Source organism: Thermobia domestica, chromosome 2 (assembly GCF_964235325.1).
Source record: "Thermobia domestica chromosome 2, izTheDome1.hap1.1, whole genome shotgun sequence".
NCBI lineage: Eukaryota > Metazoa > Arthropoda > Insecta > Zygentoma > Lepismatidae > Thermobia > Thermobia domestica.
In genome coordinates, this window is record NC_137455.1 from 127,611,570 (window position 1) to 127,639,354 (window position 27,785).

General features: G+C 34.9%; 1 protein-coding gene across 1 annotated transcript in view; it reads right to left on the minus strand.

Moving 5' to 3' along the window:
* Positions 1–4,634: 4,634 nt before the first annotated feature.
* Positions 4,635–27,785, minus strand: part of LOC145675441 (tetratricopeptide repeat protein 37) — an 88,544-nt gene continuing 65,393 nt past the window's right edge. Inside the window, exons 11-20 of the mRNA XM_081745864.1 lie at positions 24,317–24,501; positions 20,971–21,159; positions 19,846–20,060; positions 17,943–18,130; positions 17,094–17,310; positions 14,878–15,147; positions 14,183–14,336; positions 12,419–12,593; positions 9,044–9,229; positions 4,635–4,977 (exon numbers count right to left, since the gene is read on the minus strand). Of these exons, the coding sequence (XP_081601990.1) occupies positions 4,669–4,977; positions 9,044–9,229; positions 12,419–12,593; positions 14,183–14,336; positions 14,878–15,147; positions 17,094–17,310; positions 17,943–18,130; positions 19,846–20,060; positions 20,971–21,159; positions 24,317–24,501 (2,088 nt within the window). The 3' untranslated portion in view covers positions 4,635–4,668. The remainder of the gene's footprint in view (positions 4,978–9,043; positions 9,230–12,418; positions 12,594–14,182; positions 14,337–14,877; positions 15,148–17,093; positions 17,311–17,942; positions 18,131–19,845; positions 20,061–20,970; positions 21,160–24,316; positions 24,502–27,785) is intronic.

Below are 27,785 nucleotides of genomic sequence, written 5' to 3' on the forward strand. Positions count from 1 at the left end.
TCGTTTCAGGACACGCGTGAATATATATAATCCTAATAGAGTAAATGTTTGTTTTCATAATGTATGCTCGAGAGGGGTTAAATCCCGCAAACCTGCTCTCTTGTGTGAGTATCTAGAAACTTCGAGACAAACAAAGAACTTTTTCCCTCATTACAGGTTTCATTTTGAAGCATGAGTTTATACGGACGGATAGAACCTATAACCATGTTTTAGTTTGTAGTGTAGAGGAAGATGATATGTTGAAAAGAGAAGCAGAGAAGTCCTCAAATCGTATATTATGATTCTCGTGTCCAGGATACAAAGTGAGACCCCTTGCAAATTCCTTTGATATTATTTTAAGTTTGCCATTCGTTCTTAAAACTATCAAACATATAGTTAAATCTGCGATATTTTGAAGTAGAAACGCACCTCATTCTCAGATGACATTGGTTGCTTATTTACATCCTTATTCTTACATTATATTTGGTCTAGGAATTAATTCGTGCGGTTGGTACGCACACATTGAAGCTGTAGTACAAACACAAAATACATAAATACCTTAAGAAAAATATTGTCCATCGCTAGCCACCACTTTCGCCCATCTGTCAGGCAATGTACGGATTCCGTGGCGAAAGAAGTCCTCATCCTTGGAAGCGATCCAGTCAGAGACCCATGTTTCGATATCTTCTGAAGAAGTAAACCGCTGTCCAATCAAATCGTTGTTCATGCAATCGAACAAGTAGTAGTCCGAAGGAGCAACGTCTGGTGAATACGGCGGGTGGGGTAAAACTTCCCATCCGACATTTTCTAAATAGGTTTTGACCGGTTTTGCGACATGTGGGCGAGCGTTATCATGTTGAACAATAAGTTTATCATGTCTGTTCTCCCATTCTGGTCGTGTTCTGGCCAGAGCTTGCTTCAAACGCATTAATTGTCGTCGATAACGTTCTCCATTCATAGTTTCACCCGGTTGCAGCAGCTCATAGTACACCACACCTTCCATATCCCACCATATGCACAGCATAACCTTTGCACAGTGAATATCTCGTTTTGGTTGTGATGGACCTGGTTCACCTGGTTTTACCCGGGCCTTTTTTCGTTTAGGGTTCTCGTAATGGATCCACTTCTCATCACCCGTAATAATTCGATGCAGAAACCCCTTTCTGCTCTGTCGTTGAAGCAGCAATTCGCAAATGGTTTTTCGTCTTTCAACGTCTCTGTCTTTCAATTCATGTGGAACCCAATGTGACATCTTTTGAATCATTCCCATGGCTTTCAAGCGTTTGGAGACTGTTGTTTGATCAACGCCTAATGCTGCTGCAAGTTGTTCCTGCGTTTGACACGAATCCTGCTCGAGCAATGCTGTCAATTCTTCGTCTTGAAATTTTTTTGGCTGTCCAGCTCGCTCTTGGTCTGCCAAGCCGAAATCACCACTTCTAAACCGTGCAAACCACTTCTGACACGTTCGCTCAGCTAGAGCATGGTCATCATACACTTCCACCAAAATACGATGACTTTCAGTCGCACTTTTCTGCATGTTAAAGTAATGCAGCAGGACACCCCGCAAAAACACTTTATCAGGCACAAATTGCGCCATGTTCACTTAACTACAAACTGGTGTTGTTGACGCTTTAATCCACTGCCCTATACTACGAACGATACGCGATGACAGGGGTTTGCAACACATGTGTGGATACACGGAACTGTGGGACGCTCCGTTCGTTGCGCCATCTCTTGTCCACCCGCACGAATTAATTCCTAGACCAAATAGGTACACAAACTGTGATAATCGTCAAGTAAGCTTGTAAGTCGCTCATTTTTATTAATCACTGCACGTTAGCTTTTAAAATCAACTATATGGGCGCGCGTATACACATACACAAGAAAAAGATATATGACAGAACTCAGTAAGTCAAGCACTTAAAATATCGTTAATTAAACACTCAAAACTGAACACGATATGACATGTATAACTGAGTTTGGGGTATTGTGATTCCTACGTACATTACTTTGATTTCATAGTTGTTAACACAATGGTAGATTTTTCTTTCTAGTGATTTTCAGCTCCGGTACAAAAAAATACATGTAATTTAGTAACAATATATGCATAAGATGGTTTGTTTTCTGTTATGTAATTTGTGATCATAGCATCCCATTGCATATCTAAGTTTCCTTTCTGTGTTCACACGTGATATAAAACACTTCGAATAAGTGTTTTAATAAGTAAACACTCCTTTCAATAAGTGAAAAAGAATCGATACAAAACCTACACATTTTGAATTGTGCTTGCGATAAATAAATATTTAAGAACTCAAATTTTTTGCCTTGGCAACTATGAATTTAAAATAGTTTACGCAGAAATCACAATGACGGATATTCTATTTGAATGTTATATAATTTTTGTAAGTTGTCTATACATATCAGTATTTTTCTATTAAATTGACTGATCTAACACATTGGCTGCCATGTGTATCATATTGATACACAAGGTGACTTCCTTGGCAGGTCATGTGCATAAAATTGATACACATATTGCAGACAGTGTACCTGAAAAAGGCCTCGACCTAGTACATGACCTTGCGAGTTTCATGTCCAGCAGCCAATGTGTTAAAAATACTGTAAGGTGTACGGAATTATATAAACTGTTGACTTATTGGCTAGCTTGAGCATTACCCCAGTCTGTGTAAATATTTCGCTGTCTATTATGCACACTAATCGCATATTACGAGGACTGCTGGAAAGGCTTCTGGAAACTACTATTTACAGTGGAGTTAGTTTTCCGGTATTATAATATTCGGAAGAATATACCCTTCTTTGTTCAAATCTTTGTTTGTTCCAGGCTCTTCGTTTATTTTCCACAGCAGTTGAAGAAGTACTTCCGAAACCGCTGTTCGGAATGCGTCAACAGCTGCTTTAGGTGACACAATTCGCTCACCACACATCTTATTTTTGCGACGATTTGGGTTTGCTTTACGCAATGCATTGATGGCCTCTGGCAAACAATTTTTAATCTACCATTCAACATTCACAGTCTTTCAATTTTCTTGAGCTACGGTTGGCACATGTCTGGTGTAACTGAAGAAACAAGCAATTATTTGCTTGGCAGCACTCATAACGCGTTTGTATGAATAGATCCAAGTCTCGTCCCTTGTAACTATGTAGTACACTAAATTTGACTACTTTCGGTTGAATTTTTTGAGCATTTTTTTATACCAACTGACACAAACCTGTTTTCGAGCTTCGGTCAATCCAACGGTTTGAAAGTTTCCATACATTCATATGATTATGCAAAATTGGGTTCTGAATTCTGACATTCTTCCTTCTCCTAAGAGCAATGTTAGGTATTTTAACACTTTTTGAAATGAAAATAGAATTTTAAATTATTATTCTTGGTCTGTATCAGTAATTTCCAACTACCAGCTCTGTAATGTCACATTTTGCTGCTTTTCTTCTCAGTAATCACATTCACATATGAAGGAATAGGCAGAAAATCAAACGTTGGTAAGAAGATAGTGATGACACGAAAACAAGGACATGGATAGCGTAGTCGATAGTCTTGAGGCATACCACTTGAGGATCTATCACTGCACATACACTGCTATCACCTGTTTATTCCATTTTTCTATCGCATCTCCTCTTCTATTTTCTTCAACGTGTTTCTCACTGCAATTTCTTTGATTGTAAATAAAGCCACATTCCCACGTCATACACTAGCTAGTTGGAAATGTCTTGTCCATGGTACTCTTCGAAATATTTCTGTCAACCAAACGAGCTATAGTAAAGGATGCTTTAGTACCCAACTTTTCACATAAGCTACTTGTACTACCACCATCGTTAATTGGAATTCCAATACTGTACAAAGAACATCATCACAAACTGTTTACTCGTGTAGTTCTTCTACATTTCAAATAATGTTGTTTCAAAAAGTGGTAGATTCTCAATCTTACTAATCGAATATAAATTTTGTGCAATTATATTGCTGCAAATGCAATCACTAAATGGCGCATGAAATTGCGAAGTGGTTAATATTTTGAAGTATATTGGAAAGTATAGGAGAGAGGTACAGAAAGGGCTCTTATAAGGATTCATGTCTTCTCTTAATTAGAGTATTCAATATGCAAAGCGTACAGTAATATCATACTCATATTTCATATTATCTATCTATCTATCTATCAATCTCTCTCTCTCTCTCTCTCTCTCTCTCTCTATATATATATATATATATATATATATATATATATATATGAAAGACAATGTCACCCATGAAAAAGTTAGTTTTGAAATCTGAAGAAGAAAATCATTACAAACTCTCCTTCATCCTTTGGGAAATATTTCTACTTATGTCACTGGTTTAAGATGTCGGAGAAGTGGTAAAAACTACGTTATGTAGCTTTAGCTATTTATTAATTTACACTTTTCAAAGTATCTAATTATTAATTACCTTTGTGTCATTTTATAAACTTTTTACAGAAAAATTAATAGGGTCTTCTGAAACTGCATACTTTAACATTTACATTCTTTTATTTAATCTTAACAAAAATAAGAATGCATTATCAAAAGATAATGGTCAACAGTGTATCTCTGCTCGAATACCACACACTTGGCATTAAATGTTGCATCACGATTATCCGATTATGTATAGAAATAAATTGAAATTTTCAAAAACATTAATTTATTTGATTCAGACTTTTAAGCAGATACAGCTCCTTTCCTCTTATAGTCATCTAAAACACGTGTTACTTTGCGCTCATAATTGCTTAACCACTGTCCCATCTGTCTTGTCGCTTCTAATCTTCTTCGTACATGACCGATTAATTTCTTTAACCACAAGATACCTTCCACTGAACACTGTGCCACACACCACGGCAAATAAGATGCAATCAAAACAACCCAGTTTTCTGGAATGTCTGGAAACAGGTGAACGGCCTTCTGCGATGACCGAAGACTAGGTAGAGCCAATCCAGACAGTAGATGACTTAGACTCACTAAAGATGTCACCTGAAAGTATTAAATAATAATAATGAAAATTTTCAGACCACCACATAAAGATCTTCCTCCTTAACGTAATCTAAGGAACAAATAGTACTAGAAATGTGGAAATTAAGTGGCTTATTTTTGCATATACAATGGGCATGCAAGGTCATTTTTTTCAAAACAAGTGCCTCGATTAAAATGGGATTGATTTGAATTTAAAGTGTCTTTTACCATATATACTCGAGCTAAGATGCACTTTTTCTGCCAAAATTTAAAGTATAAAATGGAGGTTGCGTCTTGGAATCGCATACAAAGTGATAATGAAAGTTTGTGTTCAGACAGTGAAAGTGCTTAAGCAGGATGTTTTCTGTTCACGCTGTAACATCATACAGAATAGTTCCTTGATTCTCTTTATAATCTTGACAATTAAATGTTTAGTTTGAACAAATAAACTTGTATGATTTAATTTGTACTTACAAATTCTTAGTTGCTTCATTGAATATCCAGGATGTATTCCTGAAATTGAATACAAGGAATTGGCACAACTTTTGAAGTTTAGAATTGGGGAATGCGTCTTAGGTTCGAGTGTATACGGCAACCACTCAGGCTGTATGAAACGGGAAACTGCTATTCTACTTGGATCCGAACTTCTCGAACTTGTGTCTGAGGCAAATATACCCCCAATGGGAATCGGAAACAGGACCATACGCAAAAAATACACGAATTAGGCACTAGCACGCACTCTCCAATTTTTAGTTTTATATTGAAATTTTTAATACTACAAGTAGCTTAGATTAAGATCATCTTGTTCCTTGTAACATTTTCGTTCTATATGATTGTCTCTAAACAATCTATAGAGAATATTCACGGAGTAATGGTTTCCAATAATATGAGACACAAATGCTTTACCCCAATGTTTCTACAAATTCTGTTATTATTTCAGCACTTGTTACAGCTATGTCCTTCTTGAGTGGTAAAAAAGGAGGCAAGACGCAAAGAAGACTGTAAACACATGCACTCCATTTTGATGAACTTCGTGATAAGCTAGCTTACTTTCAAACGAATGAACATGAATTCAGCTTAGTTTCGAAATACAATATGTATGAGTTTGCTGTTGTTCTATCTACTGGAATTAGAAAAATATCTGCTAATAAGGAGAGAGAGAATAATACACAGATTATAAAGGCTAATGACTCGATGCGACAAGAAACTTCCTCTTTAGTCATGATGAACCTAGATGACTTTCTGGATGTCTTGTGATTGGTGGATATGATCCAAAAGGTAATGTGGGGGGAAAAGTGTACAGTAAAATCTGGTTATGACCAATCGGTATTACAAACAACTGACCAGCTTAAGAGATGCAAGGTACTTTGCAGTAAAAATATTATGGACTGTAATATACGTATTTCTAATGCAGTATTTACTACTTATTAATGTAATAGTTCGTATTCTATAAATAATATGTAACTATAATTATGTCTGCAATTACATGTAGTTATTATCTAAATCAGTTTACTATGAGTTCACCATGATTTAATACTCCAATTTCAACACGATAATTGCTTTCGAAGTGATACGATACATTCTTTATTCTTATATTTCTTCTACCTATTCCAATGGACATAGATAAGATCCTATATTGCGGAACACACTTAGAATATCAACGCTCGTCTAGCCTTCCAAGTAGTAAAACATAAAAACAGTCATTAGTTGCGAATTTACGAACACGCTACATTCAGTCTGTGAATAAGGGTGGATTAGTAAGCAGCAAAGTTAAGATAAGAACATTAAGCCATGATTATTATTTTTATTATTTCAGCATGAATCCTATCGTCATGTTAGAAATTTCTGGAAGGAAACTACTTTGAACACATGAAAAGAACAAAGGGGATTTGTAACTCAATGAATCCGTCTGCTCTAGGCCACCAAATATCTCGAAACTGTCAGAATATGAAAGAGAATCCAGTGTCGAAAATAGATACGAAAAACAATAAACAGTACCAAACTAATGTATTTTCGAAAAGTTACTATCTAGGAAGAAGTTTTCCTCCTTCCTCCCTCCCTCGATCGTAACACTATAAAGGATGTCTAAAACAGTGATTCACAACCTGGGGACGCCAACTTCTAACAGAAATAAACGACACTCGTAATTACAAATGTTACGAATGCTATAATAAAAAGGCGCGTGAAATTAAATAATATACAAAGTAACTTGAGTAAGAACTGTGGTTTCGTAAAAAACAACGCTGGTAAAATAAATATGTGCAACACGGGTATGGAGAAATCTTGCTGGAAATAAAAAAAAAAGTTAGATTATTATTATTATTATTATTATTATTATTATTATTATTATTATTATTATTGAAGATTTGAGAATTCAATGCGGCATCCTAAATCACAAAACGGATTAGATGTAAGGTACGTATGACAATGAACGGGGAATGAAGGCATTAAGTATGCAGAAATTACGAAAGGGGAGAGGGCAGATAAATAGGGTTGGGAACCACTGTTCTAAAAGGTTTTCAAGTAAAGAAAAATATATTTTATTGGGGGAACTGCGGACACCTCACCAATCGTTCAGTTACGCCATCGGTCAGAAGTACTTATAAATAGTCCCTGTGCCTCAAAAATTCACATGTGACATTCTAATAAAACACGAGTTATTTACTGCAATATGAGTAGAAAGTCGTGTTGCATCTTTTCTTATATTCCTATTATGTAAATTCTTAATAGTTTTCTAGTATTAGGAAAAACAAAATTACACTTGTCAATAATGTAAATTATGAGAATGTTTTTTTAACTCTCCTGGAAAGTTGCCACTTCTGCACAAAGCGGTTTTTAGAAACGCAGCTACGATATATAAAAATACAAAGTTCGTAGTAATAATTTTAACAGAATGATATACTTCGGAGATGTGGATCATTTAATTGGTATTGGTTGCTTAGTTCTGTTTGTCCCCCTAAGTATCTTTCATATATATATATATCCTCCATTCATTTAATATCTAATGTACTAAGGTTATTTACTGGGATAGGAATAAGCTACCCTTTAGCGTCAAGATAACATTTGATCGATCTCCCCCTCTTCCACCACACATTTCATCAAAATTTGATTCCTGAACTAGACACGACTGTTTCAATTCAGCAACTGGAATCACAACGTTGATGTTGATGTAACCCATTTTCTTAATATGTATTGTTATATAGGGTTGATAATCATATTTAAATTACTGTTTGAAGGAATTTAAGCATTTCAGAAAATGCTGAATTCATGATTGTTACATAATGATCATTTCCCGATACAAGATAAAATTATACACGATATATAAGACACGCATTGTTAAGAGCAAATATTGTATATATTTATTTCTCTGTACAATGTAATATTACATAGTTTATATAATACGCGCACTTTGAAGAGCTAAGAGTGCGTTTTATTCACGGAAAAGCTAATTTATTATAAACTTTCGGTAAAACATTATTTACATAAGAAAACACGGCGCATATATGGACTCAGCAGATCTTTGCTCGTATTCATGGTTTCCAGCATTTGCAGTTAATCGTGGAATATATTATCAGTGTATGAGTCGTCGTCTCTATTCATCTGTTTTAGGAGGAATAAAAATGGATGTTTTTCCTAATAACGAAAGTTAAACGGCCAAGTTGAGTGAAGAGGTTAGTGTGATGGAACTTACCTTTCCTATTAAACCGTGTTCCTTCTCTTCATTAGAGTAATTGATTTAATGTACTTCATGTCTACTACTTATAGAAACCAATTCAAATATTTCGACTCGGAACTCTCAAAATGATACGAAATGATAAAACAGCCTGGAGAAAGGAGTGAAAATAAATAAATAAATAAATAAATAAATAAATAAATAAATAAAATAAAACCTGGGCTTCTATTTGAGACAACACTCTCCAACATATCTGTCAGAAGTGTCTGCTCTACATTATCCTGTAACCGAAGTCCAAACGTATACTTAAGAAAGTACAACTATGTTCAGTCAACACATTTTAACTTCAACAAAAAGTGTAAATATTGCCTCAAACACTGAATTAAACAAATAAAGAAAATGTTAAAATTCTACCTTTGATATATCCATTAAACTTCTTCCTAAAGTCATAGCAATTTGAGCACAATTGCCACCTGCTGAAGGTTTACTCTCCGAATGAAGATCCAGTATAAGTAGGGCTAAAGACAACCAAAGTGATGGCTGACCTGGATGCCTATGAACCACATTACTAAGCTGCCTTAGAGCCAAACTAGCTTCACCCTATGAAAAATCATATTAATTAGACAACTGTCAGTAAAACTGCATAACTTCCTCTTCTTGTTCTTTTTATCAGGAACTTCGGAACGTATAGACTAATTTCAAAACAATTCCTTTCTTTGGTTCAGAAAGATTTTAATTCTCAATATGTTACTAACATATACCTCAAAAATGGCCCTCTTGTTCCGAAGTTACTGACAAAAGAACAAGATGCGCTTCTTTAAATTGTATCATGTATAATCTATTATCAATATACAATTAAAAGAGAATTGTAAAGCTCATATATATAAAGAAATTAAAAACTGAAATAAATTAATATCAAATTACATAATATGAACAATAATATACGTAATTTCAAATTGCAATTTCATTTTTTTGAAATTACAATAAAAAATTACATAAATATTAAAGTACATAATATGAACAATAATATATGTCATTTCAAATTGTAATTTCACTTTTTTTAAATTAGGAAAAAAAAATTCTACATTCAACATTTTTCTATTACAATGAACAATAAATATTCCCATTAGAAATTCTACACCTCATTATACCTAGGTATACTACGACTACAATGACAAATTGCTGCTATGAAATACTTATCTCGGAGGAATGAGCTGTCAATGGAAATACAATTACGGATGTATTATTTCTTGCAATAGATCATTGAAATAAAGTACAAGTATTTCTTCTGTCAAATACAAAGTGCAATGGAAGAGAGGAATATTTTCCGTTTCCGTGTAAAAAATGCCACTGTGCTACGAACTCCTCAGTAGCATGAACCCGATTGATGATTGTATTTATCAATCTACCGGGAACAGACGAAGAAAGACTGCAGCAGTCTGCAAAGAAATCTTAAAAAATTACAATTTTTTCTATTCGTGTAATGTAAAGCTTACGCGTTGAGGCCTATAAATTCGTACCATAACTACGAGATGTAATAGAACTAGAAAAATTCAACATGTTTCTTCAAGACTTGTGAACCGAGCTATTACTATATACTAGTCACTGCTAATCAGAGATTTCTGTTACTACTATTATAAGCAGAAAATTCAAACGAAAAATTCTTTGTGTGCATGTAGTGCTGGCTGATTTGGAGTTTAATGTCCAAGACACCAAAGCTATACCGTGGACCTACAGCTGAACGTTGGATTCGAATCAAATGAACTTCCACCGAGAATAAAGTCCGTGCCTTCCATGCTAGAGACGCATGCAGTAACCATATAGTCATAAGGGAGCTCGTGTGTGTCAATTATGATCATCAGACAAAAAATAATTTCACGGTTTGTTTTCCATTAGGAAAGATTAAAATTGCTTACAGTAATAGAAATAGTGAACGAATGTAAGTATCCCAGATTACTCTTTTGAAAGGTATTTGAATCAGCAAGTGTAAGAGCAGAAGTGAAGGGTACTCCTGTTCCGGAAAACTTATTATGTAATTATTCAGAAAAATCTTAAAGCTCGATAATCATTGCCATAAATGAAAGATTTATCTCCGATATTAAAGTTTTGCAAAAATAACTAAGAGAATAATACATGAGTATATTTTATGAAGGAAATTTTCGTTCTAGACATCAAAAACCTTTGTTTCTTTCTTTAATAAAAGATAGTATAAACAAGCAAAATCGGAAATCAGGGAAAGGAACACAAGGTAATACTGAGAAGTACTTACAAATATGGCATCAACAAACTCTCTCGAAGATTTCGCAACATCTGTTAGTGCTTCTCTTAAGTTGTGTGGTTTTTATACAGAAATTTTATTTCAAGTTTACGTTCTACCCATTTTCCTTTACTTATTACCTTGTTAAAGAGCACTTACAGTCTTCCCAGAAAATGCATCCTCTTGTGAGACGCAAGTTTTCCGAATGTGTTAGACATTACAGAAATTTCGAAAAGGATGATTACTGACATATTTATAAATCTATAAAATTGACGTAGATGAAGCTAGGGATTGTTTACATCCCATTCACTAGCTAAGCTAATAGTAGATTCTAACCATTCCAACTAAACGTGCTTTATTAATAGAATCCAGTTTGAAAGTGCGCGCCCACAAACTATGCATGTATCTACACGGCTCTTTGGAACTTGAATATATACGATATAACACTGAATACAATTTTTTTTCCCCTTACGAATGCAAAACGTAATTTTTGTGGATGTTTTGTAAAAACGAAATGTATCAAAGGTAAGATATCTTAGCAATAAAGAGGGGACAGTGTATGTTTTCTTTACAAAAAAATACGGATATGGAACATCTACCTAGGCACTTCGCAAATTACCCTTAAAAGGTTATAAATATATATATATATATATAAAAATCCGACTAGTATGTTTGCAAATCACCAATGCAAATTGATCTTACAAGACTAAATTATCTGAATTTCAAATTATAGGGTGTGACAAAGTTTATTCTATAATCCCTTTCTTCATGAACAAAAGCCAATTGGGCTATTTTTCACATATAAGATTTTAAAGAAATTTTCAATTTTCGTTCAAAGACGAAATATTACTATAGTAAAAATTCTGAAATGGGTAATAAGATGCTGAAACGACAGGGCATTTACCTTTGAAGTATGAGGTCTCGTGTTTGATTTTCTCTGCCAATTAGGTCATAAGTCATATTCACACGATGTAAAACTACATTAATTGACAAGAACAGAAATTATTTTCTTCTTATTCTTATTAATTATTTTCAACTATCTTCGCCTTCTTCATAGATGATGGCGCACAACCTATTTCGCTTATTAGGAAACTGAGCTTCGATTATAATATTATTGATTTAGAAATAGCTGCTTTGGAGATAAAAGGTGGTTCTGTGTCCGTGTCAGAAGTATTTGCTTGATAAGCTGAAAAGCCTGAAACCTGACAGCTGTGGAACTTCTCCATGAAATGATAGTACTGAAAAGAACTCTCCAACTTACTTATTGTTCTCCCTGCAGGCTGATAGGCGCAGTACTGTTAGCTATAGAGTCAGCGTGGCTGCATAAATGGCAGTAACAAGAAAGTGTATTGCTTTTAACAATAATCTAACCCTTCTTATTTCCTCATTAACATAGTGGAACGATAAGCATAATCCTCATTTAAATAATTTTTAATCATTTTTAAATCCGATAGTATTCCACACTCTACATTACTTCTTAAACAACATACACATATATAAAATTTATTATTATTATTGTTAATATTATTTACCTGTAGAACAGTAGTATAAGCTTGGAATACAGCAATATCAGTCATGTATTTTGGTTCGTCCTGATACGGAATAAGCTCCTTTAGTACAAACTTCGTAAGGTTCAGATCAAAATGCAGCATACCAAGGGCACAAAGAGAAAACAACCCAGCCACTGATGGGGGTTTCAACTGAGCACTGCATAGATAAATAAAAATTTATAAAAATCTTAGTAACATGTTTTTTCAGTTATACGATAACAAGATTCAAAATTTATCTATCTATAAACGTTTAACATATGCACAGTTGCGTAATACATGCGCAGCCCAACTTTGGGAAAAGGACGTTGAACAATCCTAAGGAAGACGCTTTTTTTCAAATTAACGTTACCGACTGAAATAAAATTCAGAGTAACCATACATTTGCACGGTTTACAAAAAATCTAAAGCATCAGTAGAGAATAATACACTAACATTAAAACTAAAGTGGCTTTTATTTCCTAAGTAGACACTGGATTTAATTAGCGACTAACCTTAAGTTCAAATTTTCATTTTCCGCCCCCTCCCTAGGGCGACGATTCGCTAAATGTGTGAAAATCATATTTTTTAAATTATTGTTTTTATTGTGCCTCTTATCTCATATGTCTAGCCCAATTAGGGCCTGAGCTACGAACACTTGAATATGCTTACACGAAATTGCACTTTTTTTTCCTTCTTAAAACCCAAAGTCCGGCAGCAATGAGCCTTACTTTGTAAGACTTGGTAACCGAAAGGTTAAGGAAATATTTTGACAGTTAAAAGTCAGATCTCAATTCAGGTATATTGTGATGGCCAGATACTCTTCCCCTTACATATTGGTCCACGCTAGAACCTGATATACTGATCCTGATGTCCGACAAAAGCGAAGTAATTTGTTAATGTAACTAATAACTGTAAGGTAACTACAAAAATTAGGTCTATTTAAAACCATCATATGGAGCCTTCTTGGGAAGTGGGCACTGTCAATATGGCCTTAAAAAAAGTTTTCCCAGCTCTGCTATACATCATTACACATTTCAAGCCATACGTACACAACGTAAGTGATAAGTATTATTCCAATGTGATTATTTTACAATGTTAAGCTATATTAACTCCGAGCTCAGATAATTTTACCATGAAGAAAAGAAACTGTATGCGTCAGTAATTAAGTATCAGGACTGGAGTGCAGATGAACCACAACAAAGTGCAAATATGATTGTGATTCTGGATCATTAATTATTAGCAGTACTGTTCAGGTTCAGAATTTTGGAGAATAATCAAATCCTGTAGTCTGCACATTTCTGCAACTACACCTTCGCAATGTTTACACCGATATACAAATCAAATTTTCTTACGAGGGTGACATTTCAACGTTTTCTTGCTATTTTTCTTTAAAATGACGTTTCATATATATATCAATTTTATCTTTACGCCGCGAGCATTCGGGATTTGATTCTTAGTGCAAGAACGATGTAGAATGGTTAATTTTTTGGTTACAGTTTAGCGTCTCTTTTCAGCATTGAGGTTACATGAGAGGAGAGTCTACACTTTAAGGTGGAATCCGAATTACCGTAACGCTTTCGAATTTCAAGACTCTCCAATCGGGAATTGTATCCGGGACCTCACCCATGAAACAACGGTGTAGAGTTTAATTCTTTATGGATTTAACTTCTTAGTTTTGTAAATAATTTTCACTATAGGGAATTTACCATTCTGTATTAAAGTTTTTTTTTTCTTTCTTTTGGTACGTCACATGAAAGTATCACTTACCTCTGAAGGAGCAATGTCTTCGCATCTTCTGGTCCTTGGAATTTGTACGCCATTGTCGCCATTGCAACAAGAACATGAGATTTCTGTCCATCATCTGGCGCCAGCCATTCGAGAGCTGTTTCGTAAGCATTGTATGAATCCTCGTACTTTTCAGCTGCAAGAATATATTTTTATGATAAGATAATTTTAATAATTAAATGTTACACGTTTAAATTCAGTTCCTTTTATCATATGAGCTCCTACGTAAAGGATTCCTCGAATATCCTAAATTTTATTAATTTAAAGATAACTGTTAATTCACTTATAAATAAAGTTATAGAAATTAAAGATTATTAGGATACGAAATTACTGCCGGGTATTGCCCCCAGTTTATTAATTCTCCTTCCTATCCAAAATGAAGAACGATATCTAAACCTCTATCTCTGATGAGAACATACGATGTCTCAAGTAATATCAGATTAAGAACTTGCAATGGTATGTTATTAAGAATTGGATGGTAAAGAAGAAATGAAAACTAATGTCAAAGATTCTTTTGTCAAGATCTGATAGTTTTTCCACCAGTACTTTAAAATTCGAAGCAAATGCAATATTTATTTTTCCAATGTCTATTTCCTATTTATTATTGCTCCGATAAGCACAATCCAATTTATATACACACATACTGTAAAAGAGGTGTTTACGTATATTAACCTTACCTTTGAAGTATGCACTTGCAAGGCCACACTGTGTGTAGAAACTAGGTTCCTTCACCTCCTGATATTGTTTAATGGCGTTTTCATATTCTCCTAATTGGACCAATACACGGCCGTAGTTAGCTCGTATCATGTCAAGTAATCCTGCATCTCCTTTTGCTTCAAGTAACTCAACTGATTTGCCAAAGGCCTTCGCGGCTCCTCGATACAACTTCTGTCTCTCTAATAATAAACCTAGCATATTGTACGCACATGGATCATTATCTATCCTACCTGAAAAATAAATAAATAAATAAAAATAAAAAAATAAATTATTACAACATAGTTACAAAATGTTGATATTTAATGCTTGGTTAAAAGTCAAGAAAAACGAAAGCAAATAATTTTATTAAGTCTGTAACTTTATTATGTCATTTAAATTTCATATTTGCATTTAATGTTGATGAAACTCTCGGCAAGTCAGTGTCATTTCGTATACAATGTCTTGAAATTGTGTCATTTCGTATACAATGACATCGCGTATGAACATCCAAGAAAAATTTAAATAGATGAAGAAGGAACTCCTCACACATTCCTACACAAGTTGGTGTACAAGGATTTATTTCAGGACAGACTTTTTCTTTTAATACACTATAGTAAAATAACAAGAAAGGAAAAAAGCTTTTTTAAAGAAACTGTTACACTGACTAGAGTGGATTTTCGCACGTGCCTAGGTGTGGCAAACTATCGGATAAAGTTATCTAAGAATATTATAAGTTAATGAAACATTATAAATTAATGAGACATCTGCCTAGTGCCATAACCTTAAGCATTATTTAAAATGCAATCACTCACCTGAAGGTCTGACACTCTAATCCAGACCTATTTTCAATGGAACTACATATACTCGTACTTCTCTCAGAGGTACTCATTGTTGAAAACATTTCTGGAAAGTCTCTTTGGGAATGAAGCATAATTGGACCATTGCGTTTGCATGTGTTCTCGTCACTCAAGTTGGATTCTTTTCAACACCATTTTTAACTTGAGATACAAACGAAAATTAGATACCATATCGAGAGAGTAAGAAGCTCGACGAACATTGTACTTGGTAAAGAAATACGATCACATGCAAATAATGAGCAAGGTTATTGTGAAGCAGCTGCAAAGCTTTCGTCACCTAGAGATCTAATCATTTGTGCGCCGCACAGCATTTACAAAGGCGATGAAGGACTATACGGAGCGTTCTCTTTTTATACTTTTGGCCTGTGATGCTTTTTTCTGGCTTCAAGGATGTAGAATGTTTCCAGCTGGACGATTGCATCCGGGTTGTACTCGTAAACCCACGACTCACCAATAGTAACTACAGTATGCGAGAATCAGAATCATAATTGCGTATACAGCATGTTGTATGAAATTTCCCACTAGAGTTTCTTCTGCTTCGTCGTTATCAGCTTCGGCACTAAGCAGTGCTCATCCCCAACTTTCACCTTTAACTTCTCGGACAGACACAATGAGCTGGCATTAATTAAGTCTAGAGTTAAATGATCACCCTGTCATTTTAGTTTACTGAGGACATGGAACGTGATTCATCATTTTCCTATTCTATTAAGTACGACCAAATTTTGGCAAAATTTGATGTAATATCGCTATTCAAATCATTTAGTCAGTTTTGCGGCACGTATAAATCCGATGAATGTTCATTACACACTGTTTTCTCGGAGAAAAACACGGTAGATTGGTATTTAACTAGACAAAACATTTCTGGAGATTTTAAGGGGAAAAATGAGCGAGTGAACAGAATACATCTGCTACTGACGATTGCACTTGTATGCAGTACATTACACGTGTATAAACTACAATATACATTATTTAAAATATATATATATATATATAACTTTTCTCTCTTACATTTGTCACGTACTATGACACAAGAAACATGCAAATTCAATGTCGCAAAACAAGCGCGGCAAAGAAACCTGTAATAAGTGAGTCCAACGATCACTGTTTTTACCCCTCTTCTCCAATTTCTTCTGTAGATTATTCTTCCAGCTTCTAAGACTTTCATCTCAGAGGCTTTCCATTTCCTGTGCATTTTCCATGTCTTGCCTATCTTAGGTGACACCTAATTGTTTGCATTGCACTTCAATATCCTAATTTTGAATAAATAAATAAATAAATAAAAAATAAACCAGGAAAATATCATACTTATCATACCTATTACGCACAATTCATAAACCCACCTGTATACCACGTCATTCCATCCGTTGCTGAAGATACCGCATACATCCGCTCTATACTATATTGATAAAGCTGCGTGTTTCGATTGCTAAGATCCTGTAACGTGGCACACACCCAATGCGAATAACCAATGCAACTTTCTAGATGAAAACCCAACTGAGTAGTATGCCTGAACAAATCCATTGCTTGTTCAGGAGCTTTAACTTCAGCGATTAAGGCCTACAAAACAAAAAAATAAAAGTACAATGTATTAAATAAATGCTAATTTTACATCTACTTTACGATACATAAAAACTGACAATATATTCATAAGTATTACGTTCAAAACAAATATCCTGCAATCACTGACAGCGCTTGTCGAAAACTGACAAATTCGACTCCATGCTAATCTCTTTCTCGTTATATACGAATTATCAGCTTTAAACCTCTGTCAACTGCAATTTTCTTTCCCTTCACTTTTTTTCTTTCATCATATTTTCTACCATATATTTATATTATAACACACAAACACCTTACTCAACGCGAATTTTATTACGACCATGTACATTTTTTTTAAATAACACTTTTCTATTATTGTTTATTATCGGAATTTTTTGTCATGACCGAATTCAATTAAAACCCATTATAAACATATATCGAACAAAGCACTTTTGCATAGCACGGAATCAATTAACCGTGTCACGCAAAGTATTCCAGTATTCTCTTTATTAATTCTTAGGAATGTTGAAGATTTATCATTGGACTCTAAAATCTCAATACAACAAATTGCTTCAGGCAAATGGAATGAGAAACTACATTATTTTAGTGCTTTCAAATCCAGAAATTTATATGGGCGAAACTGAAACTCTTACCTGGCCTATCCAACATTCTGGATATGAGGGTTCTGTCCTCTGTGCAACTTTGAAAGTTTTATGCGCTAATTCCATGTCACCAAGACAGAGGTATAAGGTTCCTAAGTTGGTCCACGCTATCACATTGTTTGTTTCACAGTTAATGGATTTGATAAATGCATGTTGTGCCAACAGGTAGTTCTTAATCTCTGAAAAGAGGATGAGGTATCAATTATAGCGGTACACCAATTGAGTAATTTAAAAAAACAAACAAACAAACAAAATTAAATGAATTGAAAATACTTTGATTTAACATAGATCTCTAGTTTTCTGATATTCTCAAGTTTAATTGAACAGTTTCGGATTGCTCTTACTCCACACAAAAACAAAATTATAAAAATCGAAAAAATCTATGAACTGCACTATTCACTAAACATCACGGCGACAGCTGTTCGATTGCCAGAATAAAATCAAAAGAAAAAATGGATTTACCAATTTTGATCGTTAGATGGAAATTAAATGAAATGAAATCTTTGAGTTTTACGTCCCACGGTTATGCCGGCTAGGCTAAAGGAGACGGTGATGATGAGTGATGAATGAAATGGTGGAATGAAGAAAGTAGGAGGAAACGGGAGAACCCCGGGAAAACCCACGCACACGGTGTTTGTCCACCACAAAGTTCACTTGTCGGGGGTTGGGATCGAAGGCGGGACCCCAAGCACCAGAGGTGAACGCTCTACCACTGAGCCACCGTGGCCCCTGATCGTTAGATGGTTTCCGAAATTATTTAATTTATAATCTGTTACAAAAAAAAAAAAAAAAAAAAAACTATCTTAAGTCTGAAGAATAACATTCATGGGTAAGCACAAACCTCGAGAAAAGGATTGTAAATAGGACAGGTCTCAACCATATGTAATATTAAAAACGTGTGCAATGAGAAAGAAAAAAATTGTAGAAATAATTTCGATCCCTAATTTAGTAGACCAAAAAAAAAAAGTATTACGTAGGGTTTTCTCTTATAAATAATCTCCAAACGGACAGGTCAATAAATCAAGTTTCAGGAACTATATTTTATTTAAGCCAAGGAAAACAGCACTCAAATAGTATTCAAAATTATACAATTTCTTCACGGTGTGTTTTAAAAGTATCGGTGTTTCATTACATTGTATTGAAACTGGTTCATTTCGAAGTTACTGACAAAAGAACACGTAGAGGAAAAGGGGATGGATTATTTGTACATCATTTTTCTTGCTCTAAAGGTAAACTTTGTAATTTTAGTAAGGTATTCAACAACATCATTAGAAATTTTTGATATTTTGCTACTTTCGTGGCCCTTTTTTGATTATCTGTATGCTTATAGTTACACGTCCTTTTTCAAAATAAAGATATTTGAAACGGGCATAAGTTAATGAAATTTTGTACTTAACGTTCCATGATTATGTTGTTTAGGTTATAGAAGACGGATGGTTAATGAAAGTTAATGACTGTGAAAGAACTGGTGGACTGATAATATGGGAGAAAACGGGAGAACCCAACAAAACCCAAGGACAGGATGCTGAACACCACAAACTACATGACTGAGATAGAATGAAGGGCTCCTTCGCATTGAGCTACAGTACCTCCTATGGGCCTACAGCATAATGTCAAATAATGACATATACTCTTAGGGAAATCGAACCCGAACTTAAGCATCAAAGGCGAGAATACTACCATTTTGGCATAAAAAAGTAATTGTTTTTCCTGACGATACAAAACAAGATATTACGTAAAATTTCACAATAAAATGTATCGTAATTTAATCCTTGTGCATGGTCGTACTTAACTTGCAAGTTCCTACGTTGTGCTCTACTTCAAAATACCAATCTTACATGTACGACAGAACAAATAACTAATTTTCTGTATACAGAGAAAAGTGAATACGTACCAGGAGATGCGGCTATAACACCGAGTAAATTCCAGTGTTGGCAGTTCCGAGGATTCAACGATACTGCTTTCTTGGCTGCTGCAAGAGCTCTCTCTCTTATCTCTTTCTGTTTCTCTGGAGTCAATGCAATGCTCGCCTGATAATAGTAATTTAACGACAAATCATGCCAAAGGAAGCTGCTATCTGAAATAATAGTCAATGCTCGGCAGTAGCACCTGGAATTAAGTACAGTAAGAATTAAGGTCAATTTATTCAGCACATGATCAATTCACAAGGACATGCATTGAGAAAAAAATTCATTAACAGTCAAAAATGTTTGTACGTCTTCACCATATTCTATAATTTTCTTTCACTGTCTGTAGGAAAAAGGAAAAGAAGTGGACCTACCAATTCAGACTTTTCATCCTGTGAATACGAAAAAATCAGAAATAATAAAGTCAATTATGATTGGTCTGAAATCGACGCTTTATGAGTAAGAAGAGATCGTAATATTGCTTGTATCACATCAACAATTTTGTTCTCATTTTCTAGTGATTGTAGTATTGCACTATTCACGAAGAGTAGAAGCATTCTCAAATACCAGAAATCAACAACTACGCACAATTTTTCATTATCAACCATACTGCCTGTTATAAAATTTTCAAGCTTTAAATCGTGTTGCTCACTATATTATATTGCAGTCATTTCAAACAGCATGCTCTGTAAGACCACTTTGTTGCTTCCTTGTCAGTAAACCACACGAAGGGAAGGACCAGGTAGGGAATCTTGCACTGAAAAAGAACAGTCGTGACAGGCAAGCAAGAAGATTGATTGCGTAATCAATTGTTTTGCAGGTATATTCGTAGATTCAAGACAACACGTACACTACCAAACACTTGCTTATGCCATTCTCTTGTCTCATTCCCCCCCCCCTCCTCTCTTCCGTTTTTGTGATTGTAAAATCGTGCTCCTACATCATACATGGACTAACGACTATTACATTGTACACGTAAATATTGGACAAGAACTACAAATTTAATTCTCAAAACTATTACTTTTATTTCTGAATATAACAGTTACTTTTCGAAAGAAAAAGCTTCAACGGTAATAATCTACTAAAGTATAATCAAAATAAACAGTCAATACCTTGCTCCTAATTCTAGGACTTCTTGTTTTTCCAAAGAAACTGGTTCAGTTTCATCCAAAAATTCCGTCGATATGAGCTGAGGTGGAACATTTAATTTTGCTGAATTTTGTGGAAGTTGGGCAAGTAAGGTGCAAGCATCTCCCATCAGCTTCCAAATGCAGGACATGTCTCCACGTTCTTTGGCTGCTCTGAAGCAAAAATATATGTAATACTATTCAGTGATCAGTGCAAATATAATCACATTTTTTTAATAAATACAATTCCATTGATACACAATTTCCACTGAACTAATAGGTTCTTTAAGATACTCCACTGGAGAACAAAAATTTTCACGAATAGTATTGTTTTAACAAACTACATGTGCATATTAAAACGTGTATCTAAAAACAGCAATGATTATCATCTGACTAGCTTGTTGAAAAAAAAATCTTGATAGAAACATGTATCAGATATGAATGCAGGTTCCACACTACAGAAACAAAACTGGCGCAAAAAAACTGTAAATCCTTCCAATAAAATCTCCAGTGACAACTCAACCCACTCAGGATCGTTACTAATATAATTTATATGTATTATCGATCTTTACATCACCCTTCTATCTCCCTCTTAAGCTACCAAAAGGCATCTTTCAAAGTGGCTTTCAAACCAGGGTTCTATGCGCCATGCGATACTTTTCATTCAAATGATGTGTCGTACACGTTTCGGACACCTGATAATTGATCTTAGGACTTTGGATTTAGGATTTAGATTTCTGGGCGTTCGGCATATAAGGCCATTTAGCCCGTCACGTTTGAGGGATGAAGTCCCTCGGCGAGCACATTATCCGGGGAAAGGGAAGGAAGCGGCCTGGGACCTATAAATTAGGTACCACCGCGGCATTTGCCTGGTATAAATGAGGAAAACCCAGGAAAACCTCATTCAGGGTGGTTGGCCTAAAAAAGCGTTTTTACATCGAGTGCCCCCACCGGTATCCGACTTTGGAGTCTCACCTAAAATGTTTTCATGTTAGATCAAAACAACCTGTGAGAAAAATTAGCTTAATTAAATGATATTTGATGGTGCTCCAAGTAGCCTCAGGTTTTGAATGCATTTACTGTATACAAGATGAGGCGAAGGTGCATTGTAAGTTTGGAAAGAAAACTGTAAATTAATAAATATATACAGGTTCTCTCAAAAGTCCCCTGACATAAGGTTACTCTGTTATTATCAGAGTTAGAACAAAATATAAGAGGGAAAACCGTCTCCAAATATGTTTTCAATCTAAAGTGAAGGAATTTGGGCTGTACACTCTTTATGCGCCCAATGTTAAACGAAAATGCAACGTTGGCATTTACCTGGTCCCACAACATAAGTGAATGAAGTTACTGTCTTTTACGCTAATGTGTCGATGGCCAGCTCCATTTCAAACGGTAATTTTATCCGCTTATGTTGTGGGACCAGGTAAGTGGCAACGTTGCATTTTCATTTAACATTGGAAGCATAAAGAGTGTGCAACCCAAACGGTTCATTTGATTTTAAAAAATTCCTTAATTTTAGATTGAAAACATCATATTTGGAGAAGATCCCCCCTCCCTTACATTTTGTTCTAACTCTGATAATAACGGAGTTACCCTATGTCAGGGGACTTTTGAAACACCCTGTATTATGAAGGTAATAACTATTAAATGATAGAAGATAAGTTGAAAATAACGTCAGATGTGTGGTTGTGATGAAGCTATCTGACGATGAAGCTATTGAAAAAATCTGGACCTGAATCCAAGATGGCGAACTTCAAGATGTCCACCATGATGGAAATATATAATAATAGGTGAGATTCTATCTCCATTACCCCTGGCCAAAATATGATGTCACTCTCTTTAGCTGTTCTAAACGTACCAGTACCTTTGCATCATATTGTATATTGTGAATGAATCCAAACTTTTAGGTCGTTTGGGGCACCATTTAATATTACACAACTGAACTAATTTTTCTTATAGAATGCTTTGGTCTGATAAGGAATAATTTTAGAGGGGGAGACTCAAATCTCTCAAGTTGAAAAAATAAAGATTACCTTAATATATCTACAGTAAAAGCTGCACATCATGAAACTTATTCCAATCGTCCATTTGTTTTTTCGTTTGCCCAAATATTCTTCTCTGAACTTCTTTATTTCTTCCTAAAATCTCCGCCTGTTTTCTTTTCTTCGTGTTCGCGGGCCTTACTTTTGCAGCCATACAGTATTATAACACGAAACATGATGTTTTTATACATTTTCACTTTAATTCTGTGCTACAGTTTGAATGAAATGAAATTTCTAATTTAACGTACCACACGTATGCACCGATATTAAGGAAAATGGTGATGAATGAAAAGGTGGAATGAAGGAAGTAGGAGGAAATGGGATAACCTAGAGACAACCCACACCTATGGATGTCACGGTTTTGATAACGGAGTAATAGCGTAGTTTTTCATCAATTACCGATTTCTTACTGCGCGCAAATTATCAGAAAGGAGGAACTTTATGCAACGAAGAGGTGAGTAAATCCCTTCTTTTTTTATGCCTATGTATTCGCATATTTTTCTCTTCTCTACCCTGTTAATATTATCATCAGAAATTACTGATAGTTTCTACAAATAACACTCTGCAATCGATATTTTCCCCATCTCTTGTAGAAATAATTATAACCTTAACAAACACAACAAAAGAATATACACTGATTTCTTCGTATCTAGATTTCATGCGATTCAACATCTACTTTTTCTTCCTCTTGAATACAAATTTCATATTTTCAGCCTACTTAATTTTAACCTGATGATGTTAACCGTGACTGAAGAATATGTACACATAAAACCGACAAAGTATACAGAATTCGATTTCTTCATAATTGCTACATGAGTTCACTATAATATTTTCATTACACTATTTTGTAAATAATACATAAACGAATCAAGTTATGTCAAGTTATAGACAATTCATTCAGATTTTCAAAGATAGATAAATAAATAAATAAATAAATAAATAAAATAAAATAAAATAAAATAAAAAATAAAAAATTCATACAACCATTCAATAAACATTACCAATCTACAAATGATATTATACTTGAAACTATGCTCTTCATGTCTTGTTTTTTTTTTCTTTCTTTCTTTTTTGAGTTTATTTTAGTGTTCCTTTCGGCAGCAGGGTTATATGAGACATGAAACTACAGCTTTACGTGGGATACGAATCGTATGAGCTAACGCCGGGAATCGAACCAGGTCTTCTGCACCACAGACGCATACGCCATTCACATAGTCACGAGAGAGCTCCCTTATTCTTGTTTGTTATTTATAAAAATTCGAATTTCACCTTACAAAATATATTACCTTGTCAAAATGTGTAACGTTTCTTCACATCTGTCTCTTGCCAAGCCAATCAAACACCTAGAAAAATAACTTCTCGCTAAACACAAACAGGTTTCTGCCAATCCTTTTAACGCAGGTACATAGAATGGATTTCTGTCCACTAGGTCACGGAATTCGATTAACGATTCATCATATAAACCTAATATCTGAAAGAAACAAAATTATTAAGGCATCAGTAGTATTACATAATACAAAATGTAGATTCATGAAACTATGATTTTTACCGTGTAGACTTTGTAATAATTTAACAAGTAAATTTCATTTCACATTGTGAAACTACGATAGACTTCCAAACTACGCAAATTCAACAGTGAAACCGGAAGTAGTAAATTTTCCATTTTCTGCTGCAATAGAGATATTTTGCCAGAGATGCAATCTATTCTTCGGACACTGAATCCATATCAAAAAGAGTTTCTTACTATTTCTTACAATTTTTACTATATAGGAATCAATATTGAAATCGAAATCTGTACTAGTTTTATTACATCCGGTTTCAGTAGAAGAATACGAGCTGAGACGAAACCTACTCTTGGTATGCTGAATCCACTAAAATATATATATATATATATATATATCGTCTCGTACTACCACTATATTCTGTGGAGAGTAATACTGAAACCGGAAGTGGTAGTGGATTCTAGTACTCCCGGATTTAGTAGAAATATAAGGGTTGAGATAAAATCTATTCATGCGACGTACAATTGATTCCACACAATTGCTTTATGGCATACAACGTTGAAACTGCAAATGGTAGACTACCACTTCTGGTTTGAAAAAAGGCTTAAGGGAGAAGATCGAACCTATGCTCTGGACGCTGACTCGATTAAAGAAAATAGTTTCACGTTATCTCTTATTTTTACTCTGATTCCTGTCAGACAGACAGACGGACGGATATAGCCGTTATACTTATGAACACCATAGTGTAGAAGTCTAATAAGTATGATTAAAACGAACAGCACTTTCTTTTCAAAATTAGCAGCACCTTCGACTTGCTAAATGATTTCCGCACTTTTTATGTTTATTTGTATTATAGTGACAGTTAACAATATCAAACGTTCAATCACTTCAGCTTAAATCAACGAAAGTACTAAACATTTAAGTAGAGTTTACATGGAAACCCATATACAACATATATATATCGATATCCATATGATTCTTCAAAAAGGAACACTTTACATGGAAAAGAAAATAGGAAATTTCTGAGTGGATGTCACCATTGTCCTCAAGCAAAGGAGGGGGCCGCGGTGGCTGTGGTAGAGCGTTTACCTCTGGTGCTTGGGGTCCCGGGTTCAATCCCAGCCCCCGCCAAGTGAACTTTATGGTCGACAAACACCGTGTGCGTGGGTTTTCTCGGGGTTCTCCCACTTTCTTCATTCCACCATTTCATTCATTACACATCATCACCGTCTCCTTTAGCCTAACCGACATAAACGTGGGACGTAAAACTCAAAGATTTCATTTATTTTTTGTTTTTCAAACAAAGGAATGCACAAACAGTAGGTAACAGGAAACGCCTATAGGTTAAGTTTTGCGTTAACATATAAAGTTGCACATTCAAAGTAAAACCTAGTTTTACAAAATCATTACGCATATACGAGGACTGTTGGGAAAGTCATGTCTAATTACTTTTTTTTTTTTTTTTTTTTTTTTTTTTTTTATAGGTGAATGAAAGCAACCTGACCATAAAGGACAAACATATTTAAGAAGATGGACAAGATTTCAAGGGAAAATCTCAAGTGACCGGGTCACCAGAGTCTCCGCAAGTGCACAAGTTGAACAAAAACCAGGAAACACTAATTTAGAACAAAGACATGTGATTTTTTTTTTTTTTTTAATCTTTCTTTCGTAAGGGCGTCATTGTTAATGAAATTCATCAAAACTTTGTGGAAGTGTATAGTGATAATGCACTGTCGCATCGACAGGTAACACGATGAATAAGCTCATTTAAGTGTGGTAAAACAAACGTCGAAGATGATGAGCCTAGGAGTGGTCGACCAAAACAGCAACTTCGCCTGAAGTCGTGGAAATTGTACAAAAATTGGTAATGTTCGATCGACGAAAAAAGATCAGAGAAATAGCGGAGGAAGTACGGATTGATATTCATAGTGTTTGGGATATTCTACACCAACACCTTCGGCTCACAAAGGTCCGTTCCAGATCGGTTCCTCACAATTTGAACGTTTTTCAAAAGCAAACTCGGGTGCAAATGTGTCAGGAAAATATGGATTTTATGGAAGGAGATAACTACTTCTACCAGCATGTAGCGACAGGGATGAAACATGGGCTCACGGGTATGACCCAGAATCTAAACAAAAATCCATGCAGTGCAAGCATCAGGGGTCACCAACTTTAAAACAAATTCAAGGCAAAGAAATCGGCTGGCAAGGTTATGGTAACTGTTTTTTGAGGCAGGGAAGGAATTATTTTGCTTGAAGCTATACCAAAGGGATATATCATCACAGGGACTACTTACAAAATATAATTGAAGATTTACGCCGAACAGTTAAGAATAAACAACGCGGAGGTGCAAATCGTCGAAGTTTGCTTCTTGATAACAATGCGTCTGACCACACATCCCATCTTGCGCAGGTTGCTATCACAGAACAGGGAATGACTCAACTTTTCCACCCACCCTTCAGTCCTGACTTAGCCCCAAGTGATTATTATCAGTTTCATTTGAAAAAAATACCTCAGGGGCCAGCGATTTTCAAGCAACAAAAGAAGGTAATGGATGCTGTGATTTAGTTCTTTGACTCCAAGGAGAAATCTTTTTATGTTGAAGGCACTGAGTCACTTGGAACAAAATGGAGACGATGTGTAGAACTGGAAGGTAATTACACTGAAAAATAATTACCCTCAGTTCCCCTCAGTTTTTTGCCCCTTCCCCCCTCAGTTCATTGGCTTTCTTGTTACTCCGACATAGACATGACTTTCCAAACACCCCTCGTATTTGCTTTATTTACTTATTTTCATTTATGAAATCTTTTTTATAGGTAGTACGCAATGACGTGTACATTTTTTTAAACTATAAATGATGTGGATAACGCGCGTATGGGTGTGTATGTGTCTCTGGATTCGATTGCCAGTTGAAGCAGTAGGTCTTGTCTTATATAGCCTCGCTGCTGATAAACGACGTTGACTTCAATCAATTTAAAACATATTATTTCAAAAATTTTTCTTGAATGAATTGTGTAATCTGTATAGTTTCTTGTAAATTACAAAGAAAATTAGGTTTCCCTCTAATGCAAGGATCTGGTTTCGATCCTAGCTCATATGAGTTTGTAGTTGTCAACATCATGTTACATAGGTTCTTCCGTTTCTTCTCACATTCTCATTCTACCGATTCTTTCATAATCAATCAGTCACTGTCATCAATTATCCGCTTCCTTTAGACTAAAGGACATAACATTGAGCCACAAGATTGACAAAT